Source organism: Perca fluviatilis, chromosome 16 (assembly GCF_010015445.1).
Source record: "Perca fluviatilis chromosome 16, GENO_Pfluv_1.0, whole genome shotgun sequence".
Lineage (NCBI taxonomy): Eukaryota > Metazoa > Chordata > Actinopteri > Perciformes > Percidae > Perca > Perca fluviatilis.
In genome coordinates this window covers 1,485,776-1,503,824 of record NC_053127.1, presented here as the reverse complement: position 1 = coordinate 1,503,824, position 18,049 = coordinate 1,485,776, and the positions used below count along the sequence as shown (strand labels likewise).

At 40.6% G+C, this 18,049-nt stretch overlaps 1 protein-coding gene across 1 annotated transcript; it reads left to right on the top strand.

Moving 5' to 3' along the window:
- Window positions 1–12,868: 12,868 nt before the first annotated feature.
- LOC120544170 (complement C1q-like protein 4) lies at window positions 12,869–16,422 on the top strand. Its single transcript, XM_039777773.1, has 4 exons — window positions 12,869–13,012; window positions 13,451–13,504; window positions 14,762–14,899; window positions 16,093–16,422. Exons 1-4 carry the CDS (start codon window positions 13,003–13,005, stop codon window positions 16,365–16,367), a joined length of 477 nt encoding a protein of 158 aa, XP_039633707.1. The 5' UTR covers window positions 12,869–13,002; the 3' UTR covers window positions 16,368–16,422.
- Window positions 16,423–18,049: the final 1,627 nt, after the last annotated feature.

The window sequence follows — 18,049 nt, the reverse complement described above, 5'->3', positions numbered from 1 at the left end:
CTGACTACCCGGTTGAGATTGTGTGTATGTGTGTGTGCCCTCGAGATCTGACCACACACAAACTCACGTAGCAGAGCTACCCACCCCCATGTTTCTACTGTTGCTTAATGTCAGTACATTCAAGTAAAATCACAGGCTTCGCGTATCCCGTTCGAATGCGCCAGATGAAAATCAGACGTGGGTGGGTAATTTATAATTCACACGAGGTCCCTAGATAATACTTATCCCGTGTGAATAGGGCTAATGCCTACATGATTTAGTTTTCTGTTAGTGTTATATCATAGGTGCAAGACATGTTTCAGCAGCTACCAAGTAATAATTCAACTATAAATAAAATAGACTGGAATCTTTTCAAGTATTCTTTCCACAGAAGCGGCATCATCATAGGAACATCTTTATAGTTTTATTTCCCAGTAGGTGTGACTCACTTTCTGTGGAAAGACACTGATAACCATTTGGAAGAGTAACCACTGCACCTTCAGGATCATAAGAAGCTAACAGCATGGATTTCATATATATATATATATATAAGCAGATATTTTTCCTTGTAGGCATAGATGTATTTAACATAAAGACCTTTACTCAGGCTGACAAGTTTTATAATAATTGAAGTAGCTTCCATTACATAAATCCACTATTACAACTACAACCTGGTATAAAGCAAAACAAATTTTAATGGTTTGAATAGAATAGAAGGACTGTACATTATATATGCACAAACCCAAGTGGTATGCAAACATATATTTGATTTTATTTATATTTAATGTATTATTTTTTACAACAGCAACATGATCCATTCAAATGACCCTAACTCTGTGGTTACAACAAGCTCCCGACCTCAAAATAAGTCATCTGTCATTGTGTAAAACACAAAGAATTGCCTAGAGAATGCAATTTTTGAGAAAATTGCAGTGTGAATGCTGTATGTTGAAAGGCTGACGCTACACTGGATTGCTGGCTTGTTTTTTGTAAGAAGAAGGTGAAGTAGACAGAATAGTTGAAAAAGTGGGAATGGGTTTAATTAGCATAAATGTCTTTGAAAAGGTGAATGATACCAACCTGGTCTCACAGAGTTCCGTGAAATAAACACGACCCTTAACTCAAAATCTGTGGCAGTTTCACGAAATTGCCGAAAATTCTGTGATGGGCCCACGGAAGTGATGCCTATGTAAGTCAATGACAGGAATCATCCATGGTCTACGCACAGATTCCCTGATTCATTTAGAACTGCATCCAACCCTCACATCCAAGGCTCACGGCAGTTTGTGAAATGTTCACATAATTTAATCACATTCTTTCTGGCAGTTGGGCTGCAGCAGAAAAGCTGCTATTTTGCTATTATTGGTATTTTTAGCCCAATAACCACTGTTTTAATCAACATTTATTCACAAGATCTTATCATTATATATATATATATATATATATATATATATATATATATATATACATATATATTTCTTTTAATGTTATTATTTCGGTCTATTTCGGCCAGGGAGGCTGGATTGCTTGGTTGTTCATTGATATTTTTAAAACTATAACGCTAGATCTATCAACATTTATTTAGATGTTATCATGGTATTCATTTCTTTATTTTAATAATTTTATTTCGGTCTTATTACCGGTGAAATATTACAGTATGCTGTAAGACAGAACACTATGACATGGGCTGAGCTGGGCGCATTCAAAGCCCATATCCCACAATGCAATGCGGCTATTCATACAGTATCAGAGAATCGGACAGCGATCAGTGGGTCTTTAACACCAGTATCGCTTCAATGTATATATATTTAATCAGTGGTTTTGTCACCAGCAACATGTTGCTCAGTTTTGTTCCAGTAAGTTATGCACCGTAATAACGTTTAAAAACATCTTCTGAATACGGACACCTAATTTCATACAAGCTCGTTCATGAATACGTTGTTCTGTTACACGATTTCAACACTCTGAACTCCGGCCCTGACGATGAAAACTCTAACTGTCACACAAATAACATGATTCAACATGAAATATGACTCATATTTCTTTTCTCAGAGTTTGAACAACACTGATACACACAGGTACTCAATGATGCCAATATTGCCTACGTTGAGATTTCTTTTTAAAGAGATGAATCAGACTGGTCATTTTGCCGCTGAACACACGAGTATTTTCCCAAGTTTGATTAGTCACTTTCTTAGTTAATGCACCACCTTCCCCTGGGCTGGGCAGGGCTTGTGCACACACACACACACACATACACACACACACACACACACACACACACACACACACACACACATACACAGACACGGCTGAGGAGGAGAGACTAGGGGCTGAGGAGGAGAGACTAGGGGCTGAGGAGGAGAGACTAGGAGCTGAGGAGGAGAGACTAGGGGTTGAGGAGGAGAGACTAGGGGCTGAGGAGGAGAGACTAGGGGCTGAGGAGGAGAGACTAGGTCAGGCTGAGGAGGAGAGACTAGGGGCTGAGGAGGAGAGACTAGGGGCTGAGGAGGAGAGACTAGGAGCTGAGGAGGAGAGACTAGGAGCTGAGGAGGAGAGACTAGGTCAGACTGAGGAGGAGAGACTAGGTCAGGCTGAGGAGGAGAGACTAGGAGCTGAGGAGGAGAGACTAGGAGCTGAGGAGGAGAGACTAGGAGCTGAGGAGGAGAGACTAGGTCAGACTGAGGAGGAGAGACTAGGTCAGGCTGAGGAGGAGAGACTAGGAGCTGAGGAGGAGAGACTAGGTCGAGTCAGGCTGAAGTCATTCAGATAGATGTGACCGCGAGGTCGATCACAGATTTACTGATGCCAAAATGGAGAATACACATTGTTCATACTTTATACAGAGTGAGCAGCAGCTTCGTGTGGAAGTATGACGACGTGAAACACAATATTTGTATAACAAGATAAGAAACATGGCCGCTGTAATAAAACCGGGAGAGAAAGCGAGGCAGACGATCACAGACCGACTGAATGCGTAAGTAACCTAAATATATACATTAATGGACATTCTGTCCGCTATTATCTGCCACGCTTTTTCTCTCGTTTTTTTATTTTCTATAGAGGCCGAGTTTCCTTCTCTACATATTATATGCCTTGCTCCCTTGTGGACATAGAAAATAAAGACACTGAATAAATTGGACTCTAAAATCTAGAAACTATGAAGATAATTAAGTGATAAATTCCATGCACACTGTAAACATGAATGGAACAGAGTATATTCATCAGTTATTTCCCCCCAAATATGAGGTCAAAAACCATTGAGGTGTCCTCTCCCTGTTGTTACATGAATGTACAGTAGCCTACATCACTAGATAGTTACTGGTCCAGTGAACTAAGACTATCATTTGGGATGATTGTACAATTAGGATATGTTCTTAAATTGTACAATCCTCCCAAATTATATTCCCAGTTTACTGGACAACATAAATTGTGTGCTAAGAATGCCAAAAACAATGCAAACATGATCCTTATTGTTTAAGAATTTAAAAGAAATTAATCAACTAAAATAATTCAAGGTGCATTGGTCAACTATAGAAATGTACAGCACTGTATGTATTGCCCTTAGTAACAGACTTCATTTAAAACACATTTGAAATTTGATCAGCCTTTTCTAATTATCTCAACAACTGCCATAATATATTCATCAAACTTCGAACAACAATATGAACAACAGTCTTCATACAGCAATATAACAGTAACAATGACTGTCACATGAATAATTATTTAAAAAAAATAATGGTCACAACTTTAAATAATATCAGTACTTAAATGAACAGCAATATGCACCTGTTGTATTTTAATCCAGGCTGATAACAATAAGGTGAAACCTCTGCTGGGTGATCAGAAAAGGCTCCAGGATTAAATAAATCCTGGCTGATAGCCTGGTCAGGAGCAGGCTAGCTGTTAGCCTGGCTGTTTGCCTGGTCAGGAGCAGGCTAGCTGTTAGCCTGGCTGTTAGCCTGGTCAGGAGCTGGCTAGCTGTTAGCCTGGTTGTTAGCCTGGTCAGGAGCAGGCTAGCTGTACAGAATAAATCACCATGGTGATTTATGTGCCTCCGCTTTCGTGAAACCAAGTCAAGGCTTAAATCATTCAGGATAACAGATAAATCCCGGGCTTAATCCCTTATCTTGGTTTTGTGAAACAGGCCCCGGATCGCATGTTACCTTGGCGACGTTTAATAACAAAGATGTTGCTGACACTTGCCGGTTTGGGAATTTTCATTTTAAGTTTGTAGCTTTCCACATGGCCAAGGCACAGGAGACGGCTGCCTGGTTCCTCACGTTTTCAACCTCTACTTTTACGAGCTGGACAACAGGCTGGTCTGTGCTCCGTGGTCATGTGACTATGCTGTTGTTTACTTTTGTAATTTCTGGATTTCCCTATTATGAAGTGAATAAAAAGTGGCAGAAACATAATTATTAGCTGTGTGTACAGACCGCCAGGAACAAGTTTGACTACATTTAATGAAAAAATTGCAGATTTGCTTAACAACATGATCACTGATAAAGTACAAATTGTGAGTGGAGATTTCAACATTGATTTACTTAATCAACGAGTTTTTAAGGGTACTTCTGAGTTTATAAATATAATGTACAGCAATCATTTGTGTCCACTCATTGACAAGCCAAGCAGAATCACAACAGAAACAGCAACTAATAGAATTGAGGATAAAGTTGTTGGGGGGCTTTTTATTAGGGATGTTAGTGATCATTTGCCAGTGTTGTTTCCAAAAAATTTTAAACGAAAAAATAAATCCCGTAGTATTAATAAATTCATAAGAAGTTGCACGGCAAAAAATATTGAAGAATTGATAAAGGATCTTAGTAACCAGAACTGGTGTGATGTTTACGTTGAAAATGATGCAAATGTGGCACATGATACTTTCTTGTATAGATTTATTGAGTTGTATAATATTAATTGCCCCATTAAGATGATTCAAAATCAAGAACCCAAATCTGCAAAAAAGTCGTGGATAACCAAAGGCATTGAAAATTCATGCAAAAAGAAGAACACACTATATGCGAAATTTGTTATAAAAAGAACCATTGAGTCAGAAGAAAAATACAAAAAATATAAAAACAAATTGGTGAGCATTATCCAAAATAGTAAAAAGCAATATTTTTACACCCTCCTAGAACAACAAAAGCAAAATATGCAAGGAACCTGGAAAGTACTAAACAAAATTATAAAAAAAACAAACAACAAACGAGTGTGTCAAAGTCATTTTATAAATGATAATGAAGACCTTATTAGAAACCCAAAGGAGATAGCAACCGAATTCAATGATTATTTTGTTAAGAGACCGACGATGTCGTATACGACGTCAGACAGCACCTCCGATTAATATTTAGATCATTTCAGAGTGATTTAATTTAGCTGCTTACCGTTTTTTCCTGCTACAAGCTAAGAAGCTAGGCATCACGGCGGTGTCTTTGTCATCTTCGTAGCCTTTACAGAAGGTTTTCTATCCAGCCTGGAACTCGTGCGTCTTTCCGGAGTTGTTCAGCAATAAATCCAAACCGGCCGCTATAATCTCCCATGATGCTTTGCTATGTTTTTCAACCAATGGGAAGGCAGGTCATCACACAAAGAATATATAGTGGGAAAGAGAGTTCACTCCAGGAAATAGGAGCGAGAACAAAGATTAAAGTGAAAAAGAGAGATATCTACGGTCTATGGCCGTTCCAGAGAGAAGAATGGCGTCACTGTTTAGATATTTGGGATACTTTTTTTGAAGAAATGTTTGTCATTTATATGAGTTATAACGTTCGTTATGTTTATTTTTGCACTGGATGACTCCAAATATATAGGAAAACTGTTTTAGAAAACACAAATTCTTGTGTACCATTTCTCTGTGTGTGATATCAATATATTTGACATTATTATTTTGATTATTGGCAAACTTTTAAATTAGTTGATTACATAGCATCTGCATTAGATGAAAAGTATTTTACTTCGGGTGTTTTTGTTGATTTAAAAAAAGCCTTCGATACCATAGATCATAAGTTTTTAATGAACCAACTAGAGCACTATGGCTTTAGAGGCCGTGCTTACTTGTGGTTAGAAAGTTATCTTGATAACAGATACCAGTATGTACATTTTAACGATCAGCATTCAGAAATGTGTAAAGTAACTTGTGGGGTGCCCCAGGGGTCTTTGATTGGTCCAAAGTTGTTTATTTTATATATTAACCAGCCTGGTCTCACTGAATTCCGTAAAATGGGCACAGACTGGTAACCGCTCATTCCGTGGTGGTGGTACGGAATGTGTGAAAATTCCGTGTGGCCACCACGGAAAACAATGCCAATGTAAAGTCAATGAGAAGATGACGTAACACGGTAGTGATCACGGAACCGTAAGCCCACCCACGACCTTTTCCTGAACCCAACCGCTCCTTTCTTCTCGCGTGTCACGTAAACCCGTGTTTCTTTTTCGGTGATCCGTGTTCATTTCACGGAATTCTTCCGTGGGCCCATCACGGAATTTGGCGATCCGTTGGCGATCCGTGTTCATTTAACGGAATTATTCCGTGGCAGTTTAACGGATTTTGTTGCAATTCCGTGAAACTGCCACGGATTTTGAGATAAGGGCCCGTGTTCATTTCACGGAATTCTGTGAGATCACGTTGATATTAACGATATCTGTAAGGTATCCGATTTGTTAAAATGTGTTTTATTTGCAGATGACACATGAAGAAGTAAATTTCAAGTGTCCGCAGCTCAAGGCCAGATAAGCCGCGCGGACACTACCGCTTGCTGCGACCGCTCTATGCTCCTCGTTTCTCGCTTAAGGTGCAAATTTTAAGAGTTATAAAAGAGTTACGCAGAAGTCAAGGGAATCAGATTAGAAAAAGAGCTTTAATGTGCATGAAAGAAAATCAACACACAAGAAAGCCAGAGCAAGTACCGGTACGCTTGCTAAAGATTCCTTTGTCTAACTCCACTTTATATCGTCCAAAAAGAGAGATCCTCCCCCTGAAAAATGCTCCAATGATCACTCTCAGAACTTGCCTGTAAAGCTTCAATTGGCTACTTTTTAGGCCTAAGACCACCTCTTCCTGGGGATTTTCTACTAGCTGATCTTGCATTTTGAATGTTTACGCTTAAGGCGTTTTTGGTGTGGGCTGTACAGCAAATGGACTATCCACAGCTAGCGCGGTTGCTTCAGTGGTATATCATCGTGGCTGTTAGCGACTGTATAACGGCAGACCATCTGTGGATTGTCAGCAGCTACACAGCAACTGAGATCCCAGCAGAATATGTCCCGGACCCTGAGTTTGACTTGAATCAATCTAGAAGTAAAGTGGGCGCCTTACATGTAGAAAAATATAGGACACCAATCTCCCAATAGAATCAGTATCTTTCTATAACCAGAAAAATAGATCAAGTTACCTCCAAATTGTCTTTGCTGAGTAACTTCAGGAGGTGACATGAAGGGTTAGGTTGTTGGTTGGTTAGTGCAGTGATGTAGTCTACGTGATACGCGAGTATACGCAGTATACCCACTAAGAAATCTCCAGGATTTCCATATACCCTTGCACTTAAAAATCTGCAAAGATACGCAACAACATATATTTTTGTGACAGACCTTTAACTTGAGATATTTGTATTGTATTGAATAATGTGACAGCAAGCTAAACTAACACTGCAGAACATGCAGAGAGACTTTTCTCATCTTTCACCGACCCGCTCCGCTGAAGCGCGTATGTGAAGTACGTGGCACATTGTGTAGTATGACGTGTGGTGTGTGCATAGTGTGTTAGTGTGTCGCGTGTAGTGTTCAGTATTGTAGTGTGTAGTGTGGTTGTGTGTATCTATGCGGGCCCCCGCACCTGAACTAAAAATAATTCACAACAACGCCTCCCCCAAGCTTTTAAGACAAATATAAGTAGCCTATTTTATTTTGTCCTCGTTGCTTTGGGTAACTCGTCGCTGGTGACCCAATCAGGTCCCCTGATGGGAAAGCTCTTTTTACTGCTTTATATTTCATTATATTTCCATTATATTATATTTTTGAATATCAACTGTGTTTTGCTTCTCATAGGATAAAATAAAAGGTATTCCCACCATAGAATTGGTGCTAAAAGTGTATATGTCCGAATGTGGATGGCTGGTCTTTGGTGCTCAAAATAACACTTTTTGGGGAGGAGGCGTGGGCTACCTTTTAAATCCCAAAGCACCATTTCTGAGGCAAAAAGTGCTACAATATACCACTCTAATGATTCAAGCCTCACCCTGGACTGGTGTGTGTTGGATTTGGCGTTCATTAGTGTGAAGTGTGCAGAGGAGAATTTTGAAGGAGACGATAGAATTAGGTATGTAAGAGAGACAACAGTTTAGAGTAGAAGTAGCGTAGAACCTAACAGTAGAGAGTAGACATAGGGACAACCAGTAGAAATGTAGTATGTGGTAGAGAAACAGTGAGGGTGGTATGTAGAAGAGAACAATTAAGTAGAGTGAGTATGTAGAGACAACAGTAGAATAGTTGGAGAGACAACAGTAGGAAGTGGTATCGTAGAGAGACAACGAGTAGAGAGTGTATGTAGAGACAGCAGGAGAATTAGTATGTAGAGACAGCAGAGTAGAGTGAGTATGTAGAGACAATAGAAGAATGAGTATGTAGAAACAGGGGAGTGGTGTGTGTAGAGGACGAACGGTGGGAGAGTGGTATGTAAGAAACGGTGAGAGTGGTGTGGAGGACAGCCGGTAGAGGTGGTGTGGGAGTAGGAGTAATTATGTGAAATGGTGGGGGTGGTATGTGGAGACAAGAGTAGAGGAGGATGTGGGGAGAAACAGTGAGTGGTATGTAGAGACGAACTGGTGGGGAGTGGTGTGTGGAGGCAGGAGTGGGCATATCGTTGGAGACAGCATTAGAGGAGTGCGTTATGTGGAGACAGCAGTGAGAGTGGTATGGGAGGACAACAGTGAGAGTGGTAAGCGTGGGGAGAGGTGATGTGAAGGAAAATTAGAGTGGTATTAGAGGACAAACAGTGGAGAGTGAGTATACAGAGACAACAGTAAGAGTGAGTAGAGAGGAGAAGAGAGAGAGTGGTAGAGAGACAACCCAGTAGAGTGGAAGTATGAGTCAGAGACAACAGGAGAGTAGAGGGGGACAACGAAGTGAGAGTGAGTAGTAGAGAAACATGAGAGGGTGGAATGTGAGACAGCAGTGGAAGTGAGTAGTAAGAGGGCGAGTGTGGAGAAAACAGAGTAGAGGGTAGTAAGTGGGAGTGGTAATGTAGGGGGACTAAGGAGAGGGGGATGGGAAGAGAGACAACAGGGAGAGAGTGAGTGTGGTACAGGAACAGTGGAGGTGGATGTGGAGGAACAGTGGAAAGTGGTATGGAGGTGCAGTGGATGTAGAGTAAGTGAAGTGGGTATGTAGGAATGGAAGGACAAAGAGGTGGTATGTAGAGACTACAGTGGGAGGTATCGTGAGAAGCCAACAGTAAGAGTGGTATGTAGAGAGACTACAGTGGAAGGGAGTGAGTATGTAGGGGAGAAGAGTGGAGATTGGGTATGTACAGGACAACATTAGGTGGAAGTGAGAGTGAAGACAAGCGGTGGAAGTGGGTATGTAGAAGGACAATAATGGGGAGTAGAAGTGGAAGGGAGACAGTAGAGAGTAGGGTGGAGGAAAAGTGAGAGTGGTATGGAGAGACAGAAGTAGAGGTGGTATGTAGAGGAGACAAGGAAGTGAAGTGGTAGTAGAGGGACAATGGTGAGAGAGTGGTATGGAGAGACAGCGAGAGTTGTGTGTAGAGACAACAGTAGAGGTGAGTATGTGGGGACAACAGTGAGTATGTAGAGGACAATAGAGAGTGAGTGTGGAGAAAGGGGGAAAGAGAGACAACAGGTAGTGAGTGGGAGGGTGTAGAGAGACAACAGTAAGAGAGTGGGTATATGAGTAGAGAGTAGTGTGTTGAAGAGACAACAGAGGAAGTGGTGTGGGAGGACAACGAGGAGGGTAGGAGAACAGTGGGGAGATTGAGTTGGGGACGATAAAAGTGAGGTAAGGGACAGTTAGAAGTGGAGAGTGAGTATGTAGAGAGACAACAAGTGAGTAGTGTAGAGAGAGGGAACAACAGTAGAGAGTGGTATGTAGAAAAAACGTAAAGAGTGAGAGGACAACAGTAGGAGTGGTGAAGGAGAGACAAGGGAGGTGTGGGTATGAAGAGACAGCAGTGAGATGTAGAGGATAAGCGTAAGAGGTAGAGTAACAGCGGAGAGAGAGTGGTATGTGTGGGAGAACAGTGAGAGATTGAATTAGAAGTGGAAGAGAAAGAGTGGGTATGTAAGAGGACAACAGTGAGAGTGAGGTATGTGGATGGACAACAGAAAGGGAATTGTTGGTTAGGTGGTAGAGAGAAGTTGATGAGAGAGAGAGAAATGTTGTTGTTAGAGAGACAAAAAGTGAGAGGGTGGTGAAGAGGAACAAACCGGAGAGGAGGTGGTAGAGACAACAGTGAGTGGTATGTAGAGAACAAGGGAAATGGGGGTGGGTGTGGTTGAAGAGGAGATTAAGGTAAGAGACAGTAAAGGGGTGGGTATGTAGAGACAACAGAGAGGAAGTGGGTATGTGGGAGGACAACGGTGAGTGTAGAGGACAAATGAAGTGGTATAAGGAATGAGTGTAGAGTGAAGTAGAAGTAGGGATGTGGGGTGGAAGTGGTATGAGGGAAACAATTAAGGAGTGGTATAAGGGTGGGGCGGTGGAAGTGGTATGAGAGAAAGAGAGACAAGTAAGAGGTGAGTATGTGGGGAGACAAAGTGGGTAGAGTGGAGAGGACAACAGTGGAAAGGGTAAAGTGGAAGTGGTGGGGGAGAGACGGAGGGGTGTGTGTTGGGGAAAGTGGGGAGTGAAGAGGGAGACAACATGGGAGGGAGTGGGTATGTAGAGAGCAAACGGAAATTAGGGAGTGGTATGGGGTGAGATAAGAGTGGGGTGGTATGGTGGGAGGACAAGTGGGGAGTGGGTGTATGTAGAGGAACAAAAGGGAGGTGGTAGGGAGTGAAGTGATATAGAGGAAGTGAGGTATGGAAGGGACAACATTAAGGGGGTATGTTAGAGAGAGACAGCAGTGAGAGTGAGTATGTAGAGAGACAACAGAGAGAGTGGGTATGTAGAGACAACAGTAGAGAGTGGTATGTTAGAGAGACAACAGTAGAGTGAGTATGTCGGGGAGTGGTATGTAGAGACAACCAGAGTAGAGTAGTATGTAGAGACAACAGTAGAGTGGTATGTAGAGAGACAACAGTGAGAAGTAGTATGTAGATGAACAACAGTAGAGTAGTATGTTGAGGACAACAGTAGAGTAGTATAGAGAGACAACAGTAGAGAGTGAGTATGTAGAGAGACAACATTGAGAGTAGTATAGAGAGACAACGTAGAAGTGAGTAAGAGAGACAGAGAGTGGTGTGGAGAGGCAGAGTAGAGAGTAAGTATGTAGAGAGACAACAGTAGAAGTGGTATGTAGAGAACAGTAGAGAGTAGTATGTAGAGACAACAGTAGAGAGTAGTATGTAGAGAGACAACAGTGGAGTAGTATGTAGAGAGACAAGTAGAGAGTAGTATGTAGAGGAGACAACAGTAGAGTGTAGTATGTAGAGACAACAGTAGGAAGTGGTATGTAGAGAGACGTGGTGGGTATGAGGGCAACAGAGAGGGAAAGTATGTAGAGACAACAGTAGAGAGTGATGTTGTAGAGACAACAGTAGAGTAGTATGTAGAGAGACAGCAGTAGAGAGTAGTATGTAGAGAGAAAACATAGAGAGTAGTATGTAGAGACAACATTAGAGAGTAGTATGTAGAGAGAGACAGTAGAGAGTAGTATGTAGAGAGACAACAGCAGTGAGTAGTAGTAGAGAGACAACAGTAGAGTAGTATGTAGAGACAACAGTAGAGAGTAGTATGTAGAGAGACAACAGTAGAGTAGTATGTAGAGAGACAACAGTGAGAGTAGTATGTAGAGAGACAACAGTAGAGAGTAGTATGTAGAGAGACAACAGTAGAGAGTAGTATGTAGAGAGACAACAGTAGAGAGACAAAGTAGAGAGTAGTATGTAGAGAGACAACAGTAGAGAGACAACAGTAGAGAGTAGTATGTAGAGAGACAACAGTAGAGAGACAACAGTAGAGAGTAGTATGTAGAGAGACAACAGTAGAGAGACAACAGTAGAGAGACAACAGTAGAGAGTAGTAGGCAGGCACCCGGGGCGGAATTTTTTCATGAGTCATTGGGGGCAGCTCACTGCGGGCTGCAGTGAGACGTACTTGTGCACAGAAACCGTGTGAGAAAGGAAATGGGGAGGGGCGCGGGGGACAGTTCACCTCTGGGTCTCGCAAATGGAACGGTCTGGACAAGGGGGTGAACGGGGGACCACGAGTCTCCTTGAGCTAAACTCTTTTATGCATTATAAGGCTCTATCAGAGATCTACCCAAACTGTTGGACTGCTCTGAGGATCATTTTATTTTAGTTAGTTTTGCAAACACATTACAGTTTCAGTCAGTTATCGTTTCTTTTGTAATGCCTTGTTTTTATTTTTATTTCAGTTAACGGCAATGTTTTTTCCCCTCCTAGTTTTCATTATTTCGTGTTTTTTTCATTAATGATTATAACCTTGGTCAACATACAAACTCATGGGAAGATAAGGCCAAGTTTAAAGGTACCATTTAACAATGTAACCATAGATCATCAATGTGTTCATCTTCTCTGGAAAATCTTCTGTGATACGGGGAAGAAGTGGTTACACCCTTGTTCATCAAACTGACGTTGGCACAACATGTGAAATATGATTGATTTGTGTTTGATCTGTGACCTCCTTTTTGCTGTAGGCTTCTATATAAAGCTCACACAGGTTTACAGACGGCACAGTTCAACAGTCAGCTGCCAGTGTGAGAATTAAGATCTCTGTGATCTGCTCTGCTCCATCTCCCCAAGTGAAAGTGTTGCTAGTCAGCAGACTTTTCCTCCAGACATCTACGCTGCGCTGACTTCGTTGTTTCAACTGAAAGCGGACATGGCTACAGGTAGAGTAATGATCTTTTTGCATCGTGTCATAGCAGTTCAGAAATATCCAAAAGGAGAGAAATAAGTATTTGTATTTTTTTTAAATTGTGGATTAATGTGTGGAATATCTTCTGGATGAATAGATGAGTTGTTTTGTCTCTGAAATGTTGAGCAGTGTTTCCCAAAAAACAATGTCTTGTTTTGTCCACAACTTAAAGATATTCAGTTTCCTCTCACAGAGGAGAGAATAAACTAGAACATTCATATTTAACAAGCTGACATCACACAAGATTCACTGTTTTTTTCATAAAAAAATGATTCAAGGTGATTCATTATCAAAATAGTTTGATATTTATTTAATAGTAGACAACTGATTCATGCAGCTCTAAAGCAACGTCCAAAGAAACTGAAGGTGCAGTAAAATGAAGCTGACAAAGAAACTGTCTCTGATTTTGCAGAACAAGCAGCACAGCTGAAGGCTGAAGTGGACGAGCAGAAGCAACAACAGGAAGGTATTGTTCTCTCTGTTCAACTGTGTGGCATGAAGTTCAACTTATCATTTATTCTAAATAACTGAAAACTGCAGAGGTTGCAATCATAATTCATTTCCGTCTAGTTTTTATTTTTCCCGGCTGCTTCTAGGAGTTAGAAGATTGTAACTCACACGGTCCATCATTGTTCCACACTGTCAAGCACCTCATCTCCTATTAAGGCCCCTTTTGTAAATTAAGGATCTAACTGGGAAATCTAGATCTGATCAGCTCTTTTTCGGTGTTGTATAAACCTCAGCAACAACATGGTGTTTTTGGTTTCCCCCACATATTGAAGACCACAGGTTTTACAAATAATCAAACAAACGTTTGTTGGGGATGTTTTGTTCTGAATACATTTTTATTTTAAGGGTTGTTAGTCAATGGAATAGCATAGACATCATCATTATCCTAGTCGTCATCATCATTATCATCATCATCATCATCATCATTATCACCGTCCACATGAACCACATCATATCGCTAACTAATCTACACACTTTGCCAAGTGAATTGAGGCGTTACTAGCTCCTCCCCCGGACCGAGTTTACAAGTGAAATGGCTGGGGGGGTGAAGGAGGGCTTGTACCTGTTACTCTTCATCACAGGGAATCTGAACCTGAAGCCAGAAGGCAAAATCTGAAATTCTGAGTAAAGGGGGAGATCGCTGTCTGGCAGATTGGCTTCAGCCTTCCTCCCTACTTGTCTGTTGAACAGATCAGTTAGCATGCTCTGCTGTAGCCCCAAGATCTTGGTGCTCACTTTCACTATCCTGGACAGTGTGTTTTAGGCCATGATGCTGACGTTCCCGTAGCAACAGACTAAAGAAAAGGTTTAAACAGACTCAATATAACATCTGTACAATAAGATCATGAGGGTCTTATCAACATGGAACTGAGATAACTTCTGGAGGAAGAACAAATGTTGCTGGCCTTTGTACATTATATCTCATTCTTATAATTAAAATTCATCAATAAAACTCCCCAGGTTCTTGTAGTTATCTACAAAGTCTACCACCTGTGTTTGCAAACCCTGCTGTTTTCTTCTGTAACGATGACATGCTTTTAACTGTCAAGCTTCAATTACAAGTAACAGTTTTTTATGTTTGGACATTTTTTGTAGGAGATAAGACTCAAAATGATCAGTTTAATGATTGATGGTTTTTAAAATTACATTCTTCTCTCTTTCTCTCTCTCTCTCTCTCTCTCTCTCTCTCTCTCTCTCTCTCTCTCTCTCTCAGTCCAACAGATTGCATTCTCAGCCGGTCTGCTGGCGTCTGGAGGTAACGCAATAACTATTGGACCCTTACCCGCGGACACTCCCCTGATCTTCAAATACGTCCCCACCAACATCGGGAATGCCTACAACTCAAACACGGGTAGCTCTGATATTCTAACAATACATTTTAGGGATGCACTGATATGAACATTTTGGGAGAATCCCGGTGTTTAGCAATGCCGATATTTATCTTTATAAATAATTTTCTATGATAATTATATTTTGTGTGTACTGAAAAACACATGTAAACACTGTGACTTTGTAAAAGTAATGTATTTATTGTTTGCAAAACATTTGGAAAAGCCCATGAATCATAGATTATTATTCTAAGTGTCTGACAACATTATGGGATGGATAATTTCAGTTTCACATGAAACAGCCCCGAAATCACCATCACCAAACTCCACCAGACTCCATGTAAATAATCAGGACTTTTAGCGTGTATAGAGCCAGCATATCTCCACCAGACTCCATGTAAATAATCAGGACTTTTAGCGTGTATAGAGCCAGCATATCTCCACCAGACTCCATGTAAATAATCAGGACTTTTAGCGTGTATAGAGCCAGCATATCTCCACCAGACTCCATGTAAATAATCAGGACTTTTAGCGTGTATAGAGCCAGCATATCTCCACCAGACTCCATGTAAATAATCAGGACTTTTAGTTTGTATAGAGCCAGCATATCTCCACCAGACTCCATGTAAATAATCAGGACTTTTAGTGTGTATAGAGCCAGCATATCTCCACCAGACTCCATGTAAATAATCAGGACTTTTAGTGTGTATGGAGCCAGCATATCTCCACCAGACTCCATGTAAATAATCAGGACTTTTAGTGTGTATAGAGCCAGCATATCTCCACCAGACTCCATGTAAATAATCAGGACTTTTAGCGTGTATAGAGCCAGCATATCTCCACCAGACTCCATGTAAATAATCAGGACTTTTAGCGTGTATAGAGCCAGCATATCTCCACCAGACTCCATGTAAATTATCAGGTAACTAAACTTAACTAAAAGGTCTATCTCTGTAGGGATCCATCCCATAATGTTGTCAGACACTTAGAATAATAATCTGAGTCTGTCAGCAGCAACAACAGAACTTGTAGTGGACTCTAACTGCTGCTGAACATTAGTCCTGTAGGGTTACATTACAGCTTGGTTCTTATTAAATACTGGATCAATTTTAAAGATGTGATATATTGTGCATCCCTAATATATTTTACTTGTATGTTGTTGTTCAAACTTTTTTTCCGTTTTCCATTTAAAATGACAAAAACAAATGTCCAACAGGTGTGTTCACTGCCCCGGTGAGAGGAGCGTACCACTTTGAGTGGACGGTCAGTTCAAATAAAGGACAGGAATCAGGGGGTTGGTTGGTCAAGAACTCAGCGAATGTTTTCTTGGCATACCAGGATGGCTCAGGTTGGATGACTTCTTCTAAAGCTGCTACGCTGTTGCTGGAGGTGGGAGACGTGGTGTTTGTGCGCCTGATGCCTAACACTGTGGTGTTTGACAACTTAAATCACCACACCACCTTCAGTGGCCATCTTCTGTTCCCCATGTAAGACAGAAACAGCAGCTCTGTGATAGTCACACAGGTTTTTGTTGTCTTAAACAAGTCTTCATAACACTTCAATGATTTAAACTGATTACATCTGCATCCAAATAATAAGTAATACTTGTTGACAGGAATCTTTTTTTTACTTCAAATATAACCTTTTAAAGTCAATAATGTTTCTGATTCTCTCTTGTTTCTGTCATTTTAATCAAATAATAAACACATATCAGAGCAATTACATCTGTGAGCATGTCTTTATTCTTCTTGTTTCAACTTTATCTTATTGAAAGTAGATAATCAAACTCATCATCCTAGCAGTATAAAGAAACAGAGAATGTTGAGCTGTTGTAACATATCAACTCTGTACCATGTCCACATGAGATTCTCTGGACATCGTTCAGTCTCACTTTCTAACATGAAGACACAACAGGAGATTTAGCAACTTAAATAAGTAGATTTGGTGTCTAAATCTAACCAAACTGTGACTGTCTCACAGCATTAATGATGTAATTTTAGGAGTTAAAATCATGTCTCTACATAAGCTGACCCACTCAGTCTGAACCACGAATCAATTTCCAAATCTCAAATTGTTGGTTTCACAGATATTGGGAGTAAGTGGCCTATAACATTTACATTGTTGTTATACTGGCCGCCATTAGAGGACGCTCCCTTAAAAGACAAGAGGTTTGTTGCCAAGCAACCGCGGCCTCATCAGGTCTTGACTGTCTGACCTCATTCACAACGACACGCAGCGTGAAGAGAAACATAATCAGCCAGAAAAAGAGAACTGGACCAAGAGAATCAAGTCTTCAGACAAGATGAGAAACAGATTATCTTTTTACTGAATTCAAAGACCGACATTTATAACTGGAAACAAAATCAGGAAATAGTTGTAACATTATTGAAAGATTTTTGTCATTACACTGAAAAAATTGTGTATCACTCAGGAATAGGGATGTTTTGTTTCTGTGTTGAGTTCATGAAATGAATAGAAGAATAACTAAATGTATTTGAATATAATGTATATAATGATGCTGGTTAAATTAACTTTGATGTTTTGTTGTTTTCATTAATTTAGTAAACCAAGCTATACTTGGCTAACTAAATGATAAGGGTTACAGTATCCTACTGGTGTGTTTGTTTGTGTCTGACACAACTTTGGTGTTCATGAAGCAGCAACATTACAAAGTGGCTTGTTCGGTGCATATTTTTTCATGTAGCTCTCAGTCTCGGCCCTCCTTCGCTACCAGATGGTTCTGACCCATGAGTTTGCTGGGGGGGCAGGGGGAGCACTGCTTCCCTGGTGGCTGAAACTGGTAATTGCATTGTTTTTAAAATGAATAATTAAATCTGGCATGACCAGATATTTTATAAATATCTTAAATAACACAAAACAACAAAGTACATTTCATATACTGCTTTAGTAAAAAAATATTACCTGGCTGATGATGGAAGCAGCAGGATGCAAAATACGAAAATGACTGTTGCATTAGTCTGGACATCTTGCCGTGCCAACCCTGCAATAAAGGTTTCCTAAATGCCATGTATATAAATGTGATGTCAGCTTACTAATTGATTGCAGGTTTTGTGTAGATTTGGACTTGTATATGTTTATTCCACTTTGTTTAAATGGTGAAGTGTAGAGGCCTCGTTGACCTGTTTGGAGCTGGCTGGTGAATGTGACGCTCG

What these genes read in the sequence shown, in the direction of transcription:
- LOC120544170 (XM_039777773.1), top strand. An exon ending in GCAGAAGCAACAACAGGAAG is followed by an intron (nt 13,505 to 14,761) that starts GTATTGTTCTCT and finishes TCTCTCTCTCAG; the next exon opens with TCCAACAGATTGCATTCTCA. An exon ending in TGCCTACAACTCAAACACGG is followed by an intron (nt 14,900 to 16,092) that starts GTAGCTCTGATA and finishes AATGTCCAACAG; the next exon opens with GTGTGTTCACTGCCCCGGTG.